Consider the following 21,216-nt stretch of genomic DNA (forward strand, 5'->3'; position numbering starts at 1 on the left):
AAGGAAGAACAGCTGGCTAAATGAGCGCGTTTCCTCTCTGATAGCAAGCACTAGATGATGATCCAACAGCTGCTGCCGGCAACCTGTGACACTACTAGAGCTATCGTGAGGTGCTGTCATGTGCTTTTTTTCCCATCTTTCTCTCTCTCTCTGGTCTTTCTACACCCTCCCTCCTCGCTTTCTCTCTCTTTCCAAGTCAAATACATGGTAGTGCATGTACAACTCCACATATAACCTCCCGATTAGCAGCTCAACTGCGACTGACAGGAAGTCTGCAAATAAAACTAAACATTTTCTGAGAAACAGAGATACGTTTTAATACTAGATGACCTGCCAACCAGAAATGGCTCAATCTGACAGCGGTTTTCAATAAAGCGTCCCTGGAGAAAGTGACAGAATGACAGGGGATTAATCTACACACACACACACACACACACACACACACACATGCAGGATTATGCGGTCAAATAGTGCAAGCATGTGAGAGATTTCCTGCGTGGTCAAAACTGGTACATCATTAGAGAGAGAGGAAGAGAGAGAGGAGAGATGGAGGGAGAGAAAGATGTAAGAATGAAAAATGCAAAGATGAATAAATCCTGGTTGAAATCAAAGTGACATATCAACCCAATATTAAATTCTGTCATGATTTACTCGCCCTCCACTTGTTCCAAACAAGTTTGAGTTTCTTTCGTCTGATTTTGAAGAATCCTGGAAACGAATACCTATTGACTTACACAGTGATATATCGTACAATATACGTCAATGAATAATGATTTGCAACACTTAAAAAAAAAAAAAAAAAAACTATAAAATAAAATAAAACAAAATAAAATAAAATAATATAAAATATAAAATATAAAATAAAATAAAATATAAAATAAAATAAAATAAAATAAAATAAAATATAAAATAAAATAAAATAAAAAATAAAATAAAATATATACAGTCTTATGCACAAAATTGGGTACCCCTCTATGGCTACATACTAATGTGCTCTTTCTTTATAAGTGAAGATTGCAGTGAAAGGCCATTTGGTTTCTAGAGAAAGCTAGATAATGGCATGTTTTTTCAGAGAGAAATCCATAGTGTAGCTGTATTGAGAAGTGTGAAATTAAATTGAAACTGAAAATAGGCTATGCAAAAGTTTGGCACCCTGTCTTTTGTGTGGATTTCAAAACCTGTAGCCACTTAATGCTGATTGATTACAACCCAAAATTGATTCGAGTGACTCTGTGAACCTTAATCCTAACACAGGTGTAACCAATCATGAAAAAGGATATTTAAGATGGCTGTTGCTAGATCGGATATGGTATATGGTTGTGGCCGGAAGTTAATGAGAATTATTTATTTGATTTCCCATTCACTGTATTTTATTAACGCACCCCAACCCTAAACCTAACCATTACAGTAATGTAAAAACAGTAGTTGTACCAAGTATTATTTATGCTATCAATTAAATTATCCAATAAATATTATTTTTAATGCCTACCCCCACCCCAACCATCACAGTACTGTAAAAATATAAATTATTGTTATACAGTTTTATAAAAAAATGATGCTATATTGATGTGCATTTCGCACTTCCAGCCGACCACGTCCACATGCAATCTAGACTTAAACATTTAAGATAGCTGATTGCCATTTGTGTTTCTTCTTATTGTGAACCTGAAAGTAGCAACATGGCAACCTCAAAAGAACTTCCAAATGTCCTAAAAACTAGGATAATTCAACAACGTGAATTAGGAGAAGGATGCAAAAAGCTATAACAAAGGTTTAAAGGCTCTACAGTCTCTACAGTCAAAAATATAGTAAGAAAATGGAAGACCACAGGAACAGTTCTTGTAAAGGAAAGAAGTGCTAGACCAAGAAAAATGCTAACTTGACTGAACTGGAGAAATTTTGCACAAAAGAATGGTCCTAAATGCCTTCAGCAAGAATTCAGGGACTTATCCTTGACTATAAGAAGCATCTACAGGCTGTTATTTCAGGAAAAACTGCCTGTACAAAAGATTGATGTCATTATTCTGTTGAGGTGCCCAAATTTTTGCATCTGTCTGTTTTTGTTAAGACTAAAATTGTAATGCATCTGTTGATTGAATAAATGTTATGAAAAAACTGAAATGTTGCTTTTTTCCCTAGGGTATAAAACATATCCAAATGAATTTGAAAATGTATTCAAATGATTTGAAAGGCCAGCAGGCTATGGCTTGCAATAATGAAAATTATCAGGGGTGGCCAAACTTTTACATAAAACTGTATATATATATATATATTTTTAATATCTTCTGTTGTTTGAACAAATGTAAATGTACATTTTCAAGCTATGGGTTGCTTATTAAATACTCTCTCGCCTGAACTTACCACGAGTGAGATGGAGAAAATGAAAGCACAACAGCACCAAGGAAAAATCAGATGCTCAAGACAAAATAATGTCATATAAAAAAATGTAAATATAAGCAAATATATGAGAGGTTGTGAGACAACAATCACAGGGAAGCATTAATTAAGTCCTTATTTTTTTCTCAGAGCGAAACAAATTATCCACCCGAGTAGTGGACTGGGACAAACAAAAAAATTATTTGTAGATTTTTCTTGAAGTAGTTAAAGTCTAATCCACCCAAGACCCACCCATAAGTTAATATGCAGCCTATTATTTGATTACCTGATCCACAGATTAACGGCAGCACCCGCTGATATAACTGAGAAAATTATGTCCAGTTTGGACTATTGTCCAGTGTCACCCACATGACGGTACTTGTTGTGAAGATTGGGGAAAAAATTAAACATGCTACACTTTCTAAGGCATCGCAGACATGACATGGTTGTTGTGAACTATGCCACATTACACGAGAAGAAATCATTGAATCTTGTGAATCTGATGTCGTTTTGATCTGACCAGGGTTTAACACAGACTTGCCACTAACTGGGGGTTTTAGTGTCATTTGTTTTTCTGTATGACAGACCTAAACTGTTTGTGTTTTAGCGCACACACACACACACACACACAAAATACTCAATGGAGATCCCCAAAAATATATTGTGCACCACGCCATTTGAAATCAAATGTGTGTTTTGTGTGAGCAGTTTTTCAATGGGGTAGAGACAGGCAGGCATAGAAGAACTGTGTCACCTTGAACTAACGGCACCATGGGCTCAATCGCTTCAGATACACATCAGAGAACAAACAGCGAGAGAGAGAAAACACCTCCACCCCATACCACATGCATTCATATACAACAAACAATCACAACAGTAGGTGACAACGCTGACATTGTATATATCAGGGAATTTTCTTGTTAGGAAACATGTTTTTTTTTCAACAAATAAATACATTCATTGAAAAATCTAAATGTATAGGTTAATAAATAAGAAACATTTAATGAATAGCCAAGTATAATGCACTGACCTCTGCTAAAACGACAATGACTGAATATTACCATAAAATGATTGAGCTTCAGACACCACCTATTTTGTCTAAAAATTTACCAAAAAAAAAATGAAGGGTAAACTGGCAGACAGCTTGTGCCTACAATGGTTTACATTTTGCGACTGAAAATGCTAATTGACAATAATTGACAATACAGGTGAAATCACAAACTGTAACATTATAAGATTGCAACATACTGTTACAAAAAAAAGCATCTAATGCCTTCTTACAAGGAATGCAACGATTACAGATTTTGGTTGTACAAGTATAGTTTGAGGAATAATCACTATTTCATGGTTATCACAATTATAATGCATTCATTAATTTCAAAACACTATTAGTTTAGAAAATTACATGAAAACTCACTGTAACCAAATAATAAAGCACAAAATGTTGAGAAGCCTTTATGATTAATTAACCGTGACAAATTAAAGTGTGGTTAACGTTGAAATCAGTTAATCATTACATTTCTCCTTCTTACTTTTTTATTATGCAGTAAAATCTTTGGTTCCCTTGATATGATAAAATAAGATTATGTGAATTTAAGTTTTAGCAAGGAAAACAAAAGGTTTGCACACCAAAAATACACTCAAGCAAAGCAATAGAGTCAGAAAAACAATATCTGTCTTTTTCAAACAGTCCTCATCCCAGACGAACATCAATGCAAACGGCACACCTGCTAGAAAAAGCGTAAGCTCCAGTTATGTCAGGCAGAGAGATATCAAAAATGTCAGTGAATAAATACAGAAGTAAAAGTGCTGAAAGTCTGTGTCTATTTTCACATAGAACTACAACAGCTAAACATATCAGCTGTGTTATAGCGAACGATATTATAAACTATTCTTATTTTTTTATCAATACTAATATGAGGTTTTCCATAGCTCTTACACAGACACACACACACCTTTTTTTCTTTTATATAAAATCTACACCTACATATAGTTGCAATCAGAATTATTAGCCCCCCTTTGAATTTTCACAGTAGGTGTGATAATATTTTTTCTTCTGGAGAAAGTCTTATTTGTTTTATTTTGGCTAGAATAATAGCAGTTTTTAATTTTTTATGAACCATTTTAAGGTCAAAATTATTAGCCCCTTTTAGCTATTTTTTTTGATAGTCTACATAACAAACCATCGTTATACAATAACTTGCCTGATTACCCTAACCTGCCTATTTAAACTTATTAACCTAGTTAAACCTTTAAATGTCACTTTAAGCTGTATAGAAGTGTCTTGAAAAATATCTAGTCAAATATTATTTACTGTCATCATAACAAAGATTAAATAAATCAGTTATTAGAAATAAGTTATTCAAACTATTATGTTTAGAAATGTGTTGAAAAAAACTCTCAGTTAAACAGAGATTGGGGGAAAAAATAAACAGGGGGGCTAATAATTCTGACTTCAACTGTACAAGCATAAAAACCATAGTTCATCCAAAATTGTTAAAAACCAGTAAACAAAACAAGCGTTGTTATATTTATAGTGTACATCTACTGTACATGTATGCCTAATCAGCAGATGACAATGCAGATGATATTTAAACTGAACAGAGTCTGTGTCAATCATAACAGATTTGGGCTAAGCCTAGTTCACACTATAGGACTTTAAGCCCAATTTGGAAGTTAACGAGCTCGCCGACAGAACAGGCTTTGATCTGGGAAAAATTTGAGGGTGCTTGGTGCTTGGCAGTCTTTTGTGTGAACCACTGATCAACGCATCAAAAAAACTCGTTGACACGTCACCGACACCTCGCAGACAAAAATCCAATATCTAGCATGATAAATATTCCAGAGCAGTTGCCTACTCGACCCCATATGTGGTCAGATTTAGTGACTACTTGCAGCCAATGAAAGAGCATATCAGGATGAGCTGAATACCCATTGTGTTCAGGAGCTCAACAGAAATGTCTGTGATTGGCCAAAATGGGTATCAATGCACTGACTTCACTCTGGCTTTACACTAAAAATATTATCTTTCTGGTAATACAGCCTATAACTAGTTAGGCTACTAGAACACCCGCAAAGGTCTGGGCCCCACTTTCATAAATGGGAGCTATTTCGCGGCACAGAATATGCTGTTTTGAAAGACATATGTAAAGTAAATTTGTGTTTTTGCTATCAGAAAGTTATGTTTATGTTAGCAGGATGTTGCTAGGCGAAAAAAAAAAGCATGTATATTTAAAGTCATGGTGAAAAATAGCAGACATGCATGGAGTCATTTTGACATGTAATTAATGGTAGAAAAACTCAGTTATTTTCTGTTTTCTAATTTAAAAAATAAATAACACTGTTAGAAATAAATATACAAATATTTAGGAAAAGTCTGGGTATTACAGATATGCAAGTTTTATTTCAAAGAGTTATCAAATTACAAAAATTAAAACTCTGACTGCATCTGTAGTGCTAGTGTTAAAGCCATATCTATCCACTTCAACCTAGCAGATAAGCGATTGATCCGCTGATGCATCAGCTGACTGACAATGTTTTTAAAAGTTTTTAAAGTTAAGTTTGAAACACTGTCAGTTATGTCATCAGCACACAAGTGTTCCGCTTTTCCCTAGGCTCCTCCCTCAACATTTCATCGGCTGTGGTTTAATAGCTTGAATGTGCTGTTGAGAAATGAGTTGTTATCAGATCATGTAGTGTGTGACCGCCCTCTTGTGAGTCATTTACATAGTGTCACATAGTGTGAACACCACAACGATTTAAAGAGACAAAATCAAGTCGTGTAGCGTGAACGGCAGAGCGATCTGCTGATGTTTAAAGTCGTGTAGTGTGAACTAGGCTTTAATTTTATTTCCTGATGCAGGGTACAGCCGGAGTATCACAAGAGAGAAACTTGAAGTCTACACATACAGTAACAAAAGACAGCTTTCATTTATATTTACAGAAAAACAGGGAATAAAGGATATTGAGTGCAAGTGTAGACCCAGTGTTGGAGAAAGGGAATAAGAAGCAGTCTTTTGAAAAGTTCCCTGCCTCTCTTTCAGATGCCCTGTTGAGTTCAGCTCTGAAAGGCTTTAAGAGTTGATTTCCTGCAGATTCTCTCTTGGTCTAAACCCATGGGGAACCACCAAAAAGAAGAAAAAGAAAACAGCCTTTCCACTCCGACGATAACATCATTTAGAAAAAGGAAATGATGCTTGCTGCATCAAATCAATACACGCAGCAAATGATGCTTCGCCCTGTTTTTATTATTGTGATCACGATCAATAAAGGATGGACAAGGCAAACGAAGGCAATGAAGAAAAAAGCAGACTGCAGTGAATTCTTTAAGCTCCACTGAATGTTAATGAAAGGTCAAAGACTCCACAGTGATCCCGAAGAACTCTGTGACCTCTAAAAATCCTAAAATTAGCCCTTACAATGCATAAAACATGCACACATTGTGTTCCTACATTGTGAACGCAGATATTCTTAACCCACAAGATGAAGACAACCAGAGAGCAAACTGTGCTCAGCAATTTGTGCCATCAAACAAGAGATCAGCAAGAGATCAAGGTGAATGAACACACACACACACACACACACACACACACACACACACACACACAGTAAAATGGGACAGTACACGGTGTTCTGACATTCCATAGCCGCTCATTAGTGCAGAATCGCTCTCATTCTTCTCCACAGGCATTCAACACACACAGGTACACACACTTCAGTTAATGAGCAAGGCTTTGGCAAACCATTTCAAAGCTGGTTTTATTTTATTTGTTTAAAACTATCTGCAGAATAAAGCTGGGTGATAAACCAAAGGGGGGAAAATACACAACCATTCAATAGTTGTGATACAATTTATCAATGTCTTTTATTCAGAAAGGATCAAAAGAAAAGCTTTTAAAGGAAATTCTGACATATTTGATGTAAAAATAAAAAGTGTATACTTATTAAAGAATGTTGAAAAGCACACTGTATACACAGTTGCCACAAGCATGTTAAGCACAACTGTTTTCAACATTAAAATTGGCATAGGAAAGTGGATTAAAGAAATGATTTTAGTGTAAACTACACACATTTAGAAGACAAAAGTCAAAAAAAAAATGTATACAATTGTAATGAATGTGGCTGATGACCATTCATCCACCCACCAGAGGGAACTCTCACCCGAATACTGACTGGGTACTACCTCTGTGGTACTTCCTGGTGGTCACCATTTATAAGCACACAGTTTATGTCTGTTCTTTGCGACGTTTTACCTAGCATTTTCCTACTATTGTGTTTGTCATTGTGTTGTGACCTTATTGACAACTGCTTTTTTATTATTTCAGACTCTGCCTTGTTTGCTTATTCGGACTGCCTCTTTGTTTGTTTGACTTTGCCTGATTACGATTACGATTCTGCCTGAGTTCGATGTACGCTGTTTATTAAATAAACCTCCAGCGTTTGGATTCATTCTGCCTTCATGTCTTCACCTACAGCTCCCTTACAGCAATGGAGAAGGATTTATGTACTAAATCATACATGAATAAAAAAAGACCCATGAACAAACAAACACAATGAGATGATTCTCAAAATACTATCATTTATTTTCTTGCAATGCTGCTACTTTATTATACAATAGCCCAACAAATTTAAAATGTTTACAAAGATCAAAATAAATGACAAGGAATCTAGTTAGAAATTACGAAGGTGCTGTATGTCTTCCACTAAGTACTTCAATAAATAAACACGAGGAAGTTTAATGACCAAAAGGACAATGAAATCACTGCAATGTTAATTATGCTTAATTACCAAAATTAACAAAATCATTATGAATATATTAACATAATACACCTTGCCCTCAATTCACCACTCACATCACAAGCAAAAACCTATGCATCCTTAAAGGCACAGTTCACCTAGAAATGAAAACTTAATCATCCATGAGCCATTCAACATGTAGGTGACTTTTTTCCACCTCAGTGCAAGATTGAAAATATTTTAATGCAACTTTATTTAGATATTTAGGTCCTTGGTGATGCATAAAATCCAATTAATAATAATGAATAATTCCTTACATTTATATAGACACTCAAAGCACTTTACACATTAGGGGGAATCTCCTCATCCGCCACCAGTGTGCAGCATCCACCTGGATGATGCGACGGCAGCCATATTGCGCCAGACCAGACACCAGCTGATTAGTGGAGAGGACAAAGCCAAATACGATATGGGGATGGTTAGGAGGCCATGATGGATGCTAGGATTAAACCCATACTCTTTTTTTGAAGGACATCCTGGGATTTTTAATGACTGCAGAGAGTCAGGACCTCGGTTTAACGTCTCATCTGAAAGACGGTGCTCACTAAGCAGTATAGAGTCCCATCAATATACTGGGGCATAAGGACCCACACAGACCGCAGGTTGAGCGCCCCCTGCTGGCTTCACTAACACCATTTCCGGCAGCTTTCCCATGTGGTCTCCCATCCAGGTACTGACCAGCACAGCTCAGCTTTGCTTCAGTGGGCGACCATGTGAGAGTTGCAGAGAACTAGCTGCGGGCAAGTCAACATCAACCACCACTATGACAGTCAAAAAGGCACACACAGGCAAAACTAATGTAATACTCGTGTCTCCTGATGATACATTTAGGTCTTCTGAAGTGAAACAATTGGTCAGTGCTTCACAATATTATTACCTTTCATCCGAAGCCTAAAAAATGGCCTTAAAACAGCCATGATTGCAGCTCTGGATTATTTTTTAAGGCCTTCTCTAACAGATTAAAGGCAATAATGTTGGAAATAATGTTCAGTTTCATGCACAGACCAATTGTTTAACTTCAAAAGATCATCAGGAGACATTAGCATTGTTTTTTTTCCTTGAAAGAATCAGGTTACATCCAAAATAACATTAATGATGATGATGTTTAACTAAAAAAGGAAGAATGTCATCTACATCTTGTCTTGCCTTGACATTGAGAAAAGTACAATCAAATCTGGATTTTTTTTGTGAACCATCCATTTAATACAGAGTAGCAGAATTTGGCCCTAAGATAATACTCAAGATATCATCATTAATAAATAAGCAGTCATTTCAGCTGAAACTAAATCTGACATAGCATATTCATAACATGAACAATGCATTTTGAATAACCCGAGGTAATGTGCATTCCTCAAGGGCAGAGAACTGAAGGCACAGTGCAGGTACATGCGGCCTTCCAGTGCCCACCATTCAGTCATTAAACCACATCACTCCAGATTAGATACAACAGCAACCGCACAATGCCTAGTTATCCAGCATGCTCTTCTAAAAGGGTCTGGATAAGCCACAAGTGCAAGAGAGTGCCCTCACATCATAAGCTTACCTCCAGAAGAAGGGGTTGGCGCCGGGAGCAAGGACAGGGGCGGACGCAGGCCCCTCGGGTCCAGCCGGGGATGGGGAGAACAGAGCAGAGGGGGAGGAAGAAGGGGACAGGAGATGCTGCAGGAGGCTGCTGTTGCCATGACAACGGTACTGAGCAGTTGGCCAGATTCTTTTAAGTGAATACGGCAAGAGAGGAAAGCAAGGAGTAATGTAAGTGGTTTAAAAAAAAGGTGAAGTGTTTGTCCTTGTGAAGGACATGGAAAGGTAGGATACAGTTCATAAACATGACCAAAGCAAAGGCTTAATATCACACTGCCACTGGCTTTCTGCCTCAGCATATGTCCACACTTCAATGAAACGGCGTGGATTGAACTCTAATTGAACATATGACTATGAACTCCAAATAAAGGTGGCAAAACAAGATCCTGCTTTAAGCTGTTGAACAGTTGACCTGTTATTCCTGAGAGATGCCGCTGACAGGCAGTCTCAACAGTTACGCACACTGGGCACAGTGAAGTTAAAGCTGGTTGGCACTAGGATGGGATGACAGTTCTGTCAGGCTCTTTGCTTTGGGCAACATTCAAGCTGAGTTTTCAAGCAGAGAGGAATGGGTGACTTCATTTTGTTTTATTTCTTTTATATAATTAAGAGACAGGATCTTGTATTTCATTAATTAAACCTCAAACATGACTTTTAGTTTGGGCCAGTGAAAACATTTCGCACAAAGGATATGTTTTTTTTTTCTTTTTATGCCTTGTTTCCACCAAGTGGTACTGTATGGTTCAGTATAGTATTGGCTCGTTTCCACTGACTGGTACAGTATGGTACGTTTCGGGTCGGAACGGGTCACCTTTAGGTTCAAAACAACACAAAATATAGCCCACAGTCAGTGCAAACCTCTCATCTGTGTTAGAAAATAATTCCATCATTCTGAGTTCATAATAGTCCAAAAGGTGATGAAAATAGCGTTCAGCTACCCATCTAGCTCTGCTATTTGGTACCCTTTCTCATGTTTTGGTACCCTTTCGAAAGGGTGCCGAAAAAGTGGTACAGTATGGTTCGGTACGCCTTTCAACAGTGGAAAAGGCCATAAAAGCATACCAAACCGAAACCGTACCACACAGTGGAAACGGGCTATAAGATTTTGTCTGGGTCACCCTGATCCAGTTGGTGTTTCCACTGCCAACAGTAGTCTTACTTGGTAAATGTGGTGCATGGCACAAAGTTGCGATCAATGTCAGTCTCACTTGAAGAAAAGGGCTGTTCACATATTGCATCTTTTGCATGCTAAAGTTCATCATTTAAAATGTAGAGAGTTAATAGCGAGGAAGTGGAACCCCTCATGCTTCCCACTTGTTTCAATGCGACATGTGAATGGCCTCGTAAACAACAATAGAAGACAACAACAATAGGAAGAGATTAGCATTTTTGAGCATAGGTCATTGCTGTAAGCTGTCATTGAATTATTGCAGTGTCATGTTTCAGCAGTATACAAGTGATGGTTCTCCAATACCATTAGCGTTGCACTAGGTACGTTTATGAAAGGGTCCAAAAAGTGGTACAGTATGCTTTGCTATTCTTGTACTTCAGTCAGTGGAACAAATACAGTACATTACTGTAGCATATCGCTCAGTGGAAATGATCTATTAAACAGCTAGACAGAGCACAACTCAATGGGAAAGAGATTCCTTGGACTAACAAGAAAGATAATTAGATAGATCTGATATTTCTGGTAAATTGTATGGTTCACTTAAAACTTCAAATTCAGCACATAAGATTATTGAAATGAAGAGTAAAATTACAAAACAACAGAAAACAGCAAACATTTTTGTCTCATGAACTGTTGCATATATGAATTAAATATAAGAAAAGATGTAATGAAAAATGGAACCGGTCATTAAAATTTGACCACATACTTGCAAAATAAAATATTACAATTTCCTATAATTGTCATAATAATATTCTATTAGTAATTATAAAACTATTTTGTATTAGGCTAACATATCACCTCCCTTAGCTCAGCTTGCAGGTAATGATTTTTATGGTCCTTATTGTCAAAGTAAAACAAGATCTTTTAAAACACTGCATTTTAAATAGTTTCTTTATGTTTGTAAATTTATTTTTAAACCATAAAACTATAAAACCAAAACCATTATCTAAAGTAAATTTATTTTTTGAAATTTACTTATTTATATAACATAAATCCGAACTTTACATAACTAAATTGAATTACTCTATAATTAAATAAATTAACATGATTTTTTTTCCATAAGCAGTTTGGAGAAATAAAGGACAGACTTTTTATGAACATGTTTTTTTTTTTTTCAACAGATGTGTTTTCACTGTGCTTTCATCCATGTGGATGCACCGTTTTGTTTTGACATCTCAGTGTGAACAGAATTTAGAGGCCATTCACACAGAATGCGTTTTTCCATTCCAATGTGTGACTTTTCCATTGTTTTTATATGCAAGCATGTGCTTGACAGATGTGCGTGACCATTACAATCACATCTGGCAACTTTTGCAGCATCTCACACGAGTGCCTCATTTTTAAGACGTCATGTCAAGTTCAAAGAATTTCAACTTTCACACATTGAGCTTCGCATTGACGTCAACTCCAAAGCAGCAGACCAATCAGTAGAACTCAGAGGCAGGGTAAGTGTTGCGAGCTTCTCCTTACAGTAGCAAGCTGGTATGAAAACGGTTTTACAGTATCTGACTGTAACATGGTGAAGAATGTGCTTTAAAAAAACATTCCTGAGTGATCCGTCTTATGGTTAAAGATGGAAAGATGTGTTTGACGTGAATGACGCCTTAAAATGGAAAATAAAGTTATAAATATTAGCTTTAGTTAAAAAGTACTAAGTCAAACTAATTTTTAAATTAAATTGTATGGCATCTCATGTATCACCATGCGTAAAATGTGGTTTTCAGGCAACTGAGGTGCGCTTCAGTCCGCCAAGACAGATGTGCTCTCAGTAGAGAGTAGAGGCTGAGTGGGCAAAAGCTGGCATTTGACATGGCTGATTCATGCAAAAACACACACACACACACACAGCTGAGTAAAGACTTCCTTTTGCTTGAATCTCCCTGAGTCTTTTTGGCATTCTGTTGAGTTGTGTTTAGAGGCAGTAAACCAAGCTACACACTGTGGCCGTCAATCAACCAAACGAGAGCTAGAAATTCAGCCACCACTAAGAGCACTGGGGGGGAAAGCAGGTATCGTGTTCTCAAATGTACTGAGAGTGAGAGAGAGAAAGAGGAAACCCGGTGCTTAACTGTCAAAGAGGTCAGAGTCTGCGGTCTGTTTGGATAAAGCTAATGCTGTGGTCATGTTTAGAAACCTCAACGGCACTGCAAAAATGACTGACAGTCAGTTGGACTCGAGTAAAAGTTTAAGAATTCGGCATGAATAAACAATGTTAACAAATACAAGCTGATTTTGTAGGGTAGTAGGGCTGCACGATTATCTGAAATCGCTATATAATTTAACAGATTCATCAATTCAAAAAAGCTGCTGTTTTAATGAAGTAAATATATGCGCTGCAGGTTTCAGAGTGAAGGATGGCACTGTGTCTTTCTACACGCAGCTCAGTTTGCAGTAAACGATGCTCCGCATGAACTCCTTTCTGCATCTGCTTTTAGTTTGGATCGCTTGTAACACGCATTTGGGAACATAACGTGCCAACCATCTAACCATACTTGGGAGAAGTGCTGAGAAACTTGCTGTCAACACAAGAAAAGCTTTAAGAGTGCGCTGCAGTTCTCCATCAAAAGTTGAATGGTTAAAGTTGGAAAACAAATGAAATTTGGAAAAAAATGTACAGATCAACTAAAAACAAATTATTAATAATTATTAGTTTTCCATACATTTTGTATAATATATAGTTGCAATCAGAATTATTAAACCCCCTGAATTATTAGCCCCCCTGTTTATTTTTTCCCCAATTTCTGTTTAAGAGTTTTTTCAGCACATTTCTAAACATAATAGTTTAAATAACTCATTTCTAATAGCTGATTTATTTTATCTTTGCCATGATTTTTCAAATCACTTCTATACAGCTTAAAGTGGCATTTAAAGGCTTAACTAGGTTAATTAGGTTAACTAGGCATGTTAGGGTAATTAGGCAAGTTATTGTATAATGATGGTTTGTTCTGCAGACATTCAAAAAAAAAAAAATAATAACTTGAAGGGGCTAATAAATTTGACCTTCATTTTTAAAAATTAAAAACTGCTTTTATTTTAGCCGAAATAAAATAAATAAGACTTTATTCCAAAATATTATCAGACATACTGTAAAAATTGCTTTGCTCTGTTAAACATCATTTGGGAAATATTTAAAATATAAAAAAAATTCAAAGGGGGGCTGATGATTTTGATTGCAACTGTACAAATAATTATGATATTACCAACAATAATAATAATAGCAGCAATAATAACCGTACCAGTAGTAGTATAGTATTTTAAGATAACTTGTTTGCCATATTGTTACATAAAATCGTAATAATTAAGTAGCAATATTACTATTATTACACAATATATCATTTATTCTTGTTGGCTAAAATGTAAAGCCCAAGTAACAAGCCTTCTTTTCTAACACTAATTAAATTCACTATCGTGCAGCCTTAGCTACATACTGTATATGACCCAAATAAACTCTTACTGTATGTGCAGGTTAGGGGCTCCAAGTCTTTCCTTTCTTTTCTTCATGTTCATGAGTTGGACAGATGGATATAATGTAAATCTGACTTTTACTCAGAGGAGCAACACTGAAGATTCTCCAATTTTAAGGATCCATATGCACAGCATGGCTTACTATGAAAATCCGCACCCAAACGACCAACTCTGCTCATGAAGGTTTCGGCAATTCCAGCCATACTTCCTTTATCTTCATCAAAATCATCAACTGTCAGATCACAATGTGCCTTCAAGTCTCAGCTTGTCTGCGGCCCGAGCGAGTATCCACTTCTGTGTTAACTGAGGTCATGATGGTGTTTGTTTTTAAATGACGGTCCTCCGAAAGTTGTATCCAAGAGCGCGTGTCTTTCTCCGCACTGTGAAGTACCATAACATTGGTCTGATGGGAGAATGTGAAGAGCGTGACGGTCCAATTTCAGGCAAATTAGAAGACACTTCACTCTCTTCCGACCTCTGCCTCTAATGTGTATATGCTGGCAAGACGGTCAGAAACACACAAACACAGCATGTAATGAGGGAGAGGGCATTCTCATGATATCACAAGACCCTGGGGGAGGTGCAGCTGTTGCCTCTTCCTCACACCAGTTCGTCTCTGTACACACACATATACGCACAGTTCTGGGAACCCAGAGAACATCAGAATCCTATCCACTGTTCCCAGGCGAATGCTTTTGGCTAAATGTAGCCCCAAGCAGACAATAGGCAGGATCAAAGAGCAGAGGAGAAGCAACACAAGCGTTAAGCCTTACCGATTCTACTGACACACAATGCCACAGGAGAGGCTAATTCAATTACATTGACACATGATACACTTCTCTGTGCGAGTAGGCATGGGACGATAACCGGATTCAAGGTACAACACGATTTGGAAAAGTAAAAGTTTTAAAACCGCTCAAATGTTCTGTATTATCGCTCTTACGGTATATTTACGTTTTGTTTACATGTTTTTCAATTTCAAGTGCCTTTTCAAGTTTTTGAAACCAATGAAGAAAGCCAAAGTCAATAATTAATTTTAAATATTCAGCCTGACACGCTTACTGTGCCGAAATATTTGAAATGTTTCTTAAAAATAAAATGTATTGTGCTCAACGGGGGAAAAGTTGTTTTTTTTTTTTTACCCAGACATTTAAAAAGAACATCTTTTAGAGCAGTAATAAAAATACGGTTTTACCATTAAACTGATCTTTTAATTCAAGGTTATCATACCGTCAGAATCTTATACCGGCACATGCCTAGTAGTTCACAATTGAAGTGGATAAGCATCATTCAACAAAGTTGTCCTAAAACTATCTTCAACAACACCCATTCTTGTCTTATGACAATTTTGAACTTTTTTGATCCACTTCAAATGTTGACTACTGTAGATAAAGTAAAGCTTCAAAAATGACCAAAGAAAGACAAGCCTTAAGTCCTAAGAGTCAGAGTAAGGATCTGTCTCGGTCTTGATGGTTTAGAGAGGATACTGAGGAGCATGTTGTGTGGAATGAGAACTGGTCCACAGATCACTTTAGTGATGAAAGCGTTGGGTTTGATGAGACATATGTTCATCATCAAACTGGGGAATGACTGAACCCCAATTGTGTGAAAAAAAAAGAAACAGTGAGTAAAAGTTCAAGGAGGAAGTGTCATGGTTTGAAGATGTTTTCTGCAGTAGGGTTCAGCTCTTATAAAGCTACATGGCAGAGTGAATGTTAATGTTTTATTGTAAGCTCCTTCAGCAACATGTGGTTTCTTCCCTGCATTCATCACTCAGTTAGCCAGCAAATTTTTGTGCAGGTTAATGAGTGGCAATCGTTAAAGCAGTTCTTTGGAACTGAAAACATTAAAAATAATGAAATGGCAGAATAGAGTCCTGATCTAAACGGTCTCAGGAGGATGAGGGAGTGAGGACTCAAGTGCAACACAAGATGGGTTTATTAATAATAAAAATAAAACAAAAAGTCAACAAAAACCACCCCGAGGGGGGAAAACATAACTAAAACACAAAAAGGCAAATAAACATGGATGGGCAGGGTTGGACACAACAAGACTGTAAACAACACATGATGAACCACGTATGAAGGATTTATGACGAACTGGCCCAGGATAGCAGACAAGAGGAGACTATAAGCAGAAATAATTAACAAACAAACAGGTGAACATAATAAACTAATGATGGCCATGTGCTCACGTAAAAATCAGGACTAGAACACGCAGCCAATGAAAGAACTCATTAACTGTGTGTTCACATGAAACAAATAAATAAAGCACGTAATGTAAACATGAACCACGTGCTAAACACAACACCAACAGAAGACTGAATGCAAGACACAAGTACATGATGCAATGTGCATGTTTCATCCAAGCGCCAACCGAAACCAAAACCAACTAGACTGAGACGCTGAGAATAAAACAGCACGCTGCAGACAGAACAAACACAAACACCAAGACGAGAGCGCGTGTCCTGAGCATGCCCAGATCTCGTGCATCAGTATCAAGTAGGAGCACGCATGGCCCGAGCGCAGCCAAGGCAGCGCTTATACAAAGACACGCAATGACAGAAAATGAGTGCTCAACCTGAGAAAACTCGAGCCGAGCACAACATACAAGACATGAAAGGACTAGTGTCTGGACTCTGCCACCAAAACAAGAATTAACAAGACCGGAGTGGCAGAATCCTGACATAAACTTGATTGACTTCATCTGTAAAATCCTTGCTGTCAAAGTTAGAAACACTACAGTCAGCAAACTGTAGAGATTGAAAAAGAGCTGATCAAAATCAGAGCAGAATGAAGACTAATGAGGTACTGTGAGAGATTTGTAATGTTCTCTGGCCACAGATGTGCTGAAGTTATTCAAAACAAGGGCCAAAAAAAAAGTAGTAGTTGTTTAGTTGAAGTTGGTTATTTTTTAAAACACTGATCTACTAGAATGGTATAACCACAGTTAAGATTTCATTAAAATCTCAGCAATGAAGATAACATACATACATTCATACATACATTCATACATACATACATTCATACATACATACATACATACATACATACATACATACAAACAATAAAGTGTTTAATATTGTTCTCAAATTTTAACCCAACTGTAAAATGACAAATTAACAATTTCAGGGTTAATAATTAATAAAATAATTAATAGTTAATATTTTAATGTACATTTTTTTTAAATCCGAGGTTAACACACCAGAAAGTGAACAGATGAGACAGAAAGGACACCCAGAAATGAGCCTAACTGCATGCGGAGGACTAAAAGGAAAGTTCACTGACAGCATTGTGGAATTGAAGGCTTGATTTGATTAAGCCCTGTAATCCTGCAGCGGGTGGAATAAACTCAGTGAACCCTCACAATAGCCGACATTATGTCCACCCCTGCCAGTCACTGTAAGCTACACAAAGAAAACAAAAAGAAAACCCTAACCAAAAGAGCAGCGACGGTATGCTTGCTCACAAGATTTTCAAAACTCTGAGACCCAAAGATTTGAGCTACCCCAATCTCATGATTTTGATATTGCGTGATTTTATGATGGCACTTATTTTGCTAGCAGTGAGTTAAAAATAAACAGAAAGGAAGATATACATAGGTGTGTCAGAACAGGAACAGAAATGCTCAGCTGTCGGAAAAGGCTTGGAGTAATCTGCCAGTCACTGCCCTACCGGTCACCTACGACCCCCCGTGACCCTGTCCATGTGCAGTAAACAGCGTTGACACTGTGATCTAGTAGGAATGCTAACTGAACTGATACAGCAGTGTCTGAAACATTAAACATGCTGACCTATCAAGCAATATCCTAATGTAGGAAGGCAATAACACAAGTCTAAAATAGATGACTGTGGCTGTGTGATGTCTTGTCTAGACTTTTTATGTTAAAATGTATAAGTCCTGTTAAGGCTTTGCCTGGTTCACACTATTCTGGCACCTTTGATCCAGTTTTATTTGTTAGATGCTGAAGCTCCATTTCAGTATAGATGGATTCAAACACAGACTATTGAAAATGGAGGCGTAGGTATACACAATCGCTCACTGACTGCTCTTTTGGACTTACGCGCATCACTCGCTGATTCTTCAAGCCCCTCTCATATGACCATTACACAACTGGTAAACAGCAAGTGGGGATACAAGCAAAATATGCACATGGTCATTGAGCGTGAATGGTCACATATAATGATTTATATGCTGCATACTGTGGACAGAACACATTTTTCTGACATGCAGTAAAAACGGCATAATGGACAAGCAGCGTTTTCAACATAAATACAAAAAAACATACGAGTGTAAACACAGCCTGGATTAATCTGGTTGATTTTGAAAGCACTATGGACAAATCACTCTGCAGTTGACAAAAATCTAGAAAAAGCTCATTTAAAGAATAAATTGGTGATTGTTAAAGTGGTAATTCACTCCAAAAATGGAAATTATCCACTTCTAAAGCTCCAAAGTCTTCTGTTGAACACAAAAAAAGTGCATACTATTACTGTATATCTATGGATGTCATGAATACTATGGATGTCAATGTCTACAAGTCCCTAGCCTTCTTCAAAATATCTTCTTTTGTGTTCAACAAAAAATAAAGAAACTCAAAGATTTGCAAAGACTTAATAGTGAGTAAATAATAAATAAATTGTCATATTTTGGTGAACTAATCCTTATGACTAATGCTGCATGACTGTCAAACGGCTCATAACTATATATTGTTATTGATACACTCAAAATATGTTGTTGTTACTAATAAACAGGTCTATTGTTTTTTATATTTTTAAGCCTCTTAAGTTTGCATTTAATCGTCAATCAATCAAGCATGTTAATTAGCTAAGCATGCTAATACCAAATGCTGATCTCACGACTGAAGCATTGTAATGAACTGAACACAATTCATATATAATAGTCAGATACAGATCTGCAACTGAAGTGAATTGATTAGCCTTGCAGTGCACTTTGTAAAGCAAAGAACTTTGAGTATTTGCTTTATTTTTTCCAGTGTAACACAAAAACCACAGAGAAAAAAAAACATTTTGCTGAATGGGTATAGCATCTTCTTTGCTTGAAATAAAATGCAATAAATAAAAATGTATTTCCCAAGGTCTGATTATTCACAAACTACCACAGATTTCTTTGTCCTTGCTCAGAAAAAAATTGAGTACTTACAAACTGCCTCTTCTAGGAAGACTCAGCTCCTTCTGAAATAAAGAAAGAGAAGAATACGAGATTAGCTATAAATCGAATGTGTGTCACAATAATTATGTGAAAACCAGCACTTTTGAACTTGAATGTAGCATTCAGGAACACAATGCTGCAGACAATGAACAGTCCACCAGGTGGCATAATACAACAACCTCAATCTCATCTAACGTTGCATTACAAATATTCACAATTTAACTTGAATTATAAACAACAGGCTTTTAGCTAATTATTATGCAGTGGTAGATTCAATACATGATTTAAATAATGATTAAGTGGAATAATGGCCAGTATCCAGCATAATGAGTCTTTTAACAGTGGTGAAAGAAAGAAAAACACCACTAGATGGCAAAAGTGAACCATTATTATGCTCAGCCAGATCTACCTCAGATCAGTGAATGCATACTGTTAGCTGGACAGAGAAAAGACAACTGATATCAGGTCCAGAGGACCCATGGGACAGAAGACAGAGACAGAATAAGGCGATTCCATCTGTCCTCAACCGCAGCGAATCTGCTCTCGAGTGTAAAAATCCAGTGAAATGCACAGATATTGTAAAAGGAAAATGTTATCTATGAAATCAAGCTGTTTAAATAATTAAAGAGCTCGTATATTTGTATGTAAACAAATAAAATATTATTTACATATTGATATTTTTCCTCTCTATTATGACAGTGATATTAAATATTTGTGTCACTTTTCACAATATGTATTGCTCCAGAAAATTTTATATGGATCTACAAGATTCCTATTGTGGTCTACGGACCCCCTTTTCAGATCTCACTGAAGAGTTCATTTTTTCTATCAAATAAAAATCTGTATTAGCACTCTTGACAGATAAATAGGCAACACAAACAATGGCTTTTAGATAAGTCATTACATTCAATTATGGGATGTGTTTACAGAGCCCATCATCCATTAGCATTGTGGGTGTATAAGCAGGGGCCACGCATTACTGATCCTTACTGATTCAACTCATCCAAACACAAAGCCAGCATTTGGTAATGAGCACATTCTGTTGACACCATGTTTCCTTTCATCTGGCTTAGCTGTCACTTTCAAGCACATAGCAGTCTTTAAATAAGAATTTATTTATTAGGGTTCTTAACACATTCATTAAATAAGTTCTTGAAGAAAATGTGTTTTTTTAATGCAGTTAACTCACTAGTCATATCCCCAAACATGTCTATGCCTTTTGCATTTAACATCATTTCATTTTACTTTTAATATTAAGGGTGCAGTAGATGATTGTCTTCAGAAACATCTTTTGTTGTGCTGGTTGAAAGTCTCTTCACATTTCACAAGTAATGATTAAAGTAAATGATCTAAATGTATTAATATGTATTTTTATATTCTGAGTAAGGCATAAGACTAGAAAATGTTAGTCCAATTAAAATTTGTCAGGCTGGCAATTCCCGTAATTCTGATAAGTAGCCCAAACTGTCTGTTAACAAATGTAGATTTGTACATCTGCTCACCGTTAATGCAGATCCGCTGTTTGTGCGTGCACGCGCATCGCATTCACATGGACATGAGAGAGTGACAGTGATAAAAACAAATGCTGAATCAAAACTTTGAAAAATCCTGAATCAATATTGGAATTACTTTTGCATGCTGGAGGAAGGACGACA

At 36.7% G+C, this 21,216-nt stretch overlaps 1 protein-coding gene across 6 annotated transcripts in view; it reads right to left on the reverse strand.

The window, feature by feature from the left end:
- Nucleotides 1-21,216, reverse strand: part of mast2 (microtubule associated serine/threonine kinase 2) — a 206,857-nt gene that overhangs the window by 54,693 nt on the left and 130,948 nt on the right. For 3 of the 6 annotated variants that reach the window (XM_056460085.1, XM_056460086.1, XM_056460088.1), the window contains one exon: nt 19,553-19,584. In XM_056460085.1, coding sequence (XP_056316060.1) covers nt 19,553-19,584 — 32 coding nt within the window. Of the gene's footprint in view, nt 1-9,715; nt 9,884-14,378; nt 14,908-19,552; nt 19,585-21,216 lie in introns of those variants that run through there. The other 3 variants (XM_056460090.1, XM_056460087.1, XM_056460089.1) reach the window with 3 other exon arrangements.

This window comes from Danio aesculapii, chromosome 6 (genome assembly GCF_903798145.1).
Source record: "Danio aesculapii chromosome 6, fDanAes4.1, whole genome shotgun sequence".
NCBI lineage: Eukaryota > Metazoa > Chordata > Actinopteri > Cypriniformes > Danionidae > Danio > Danio aesculapii.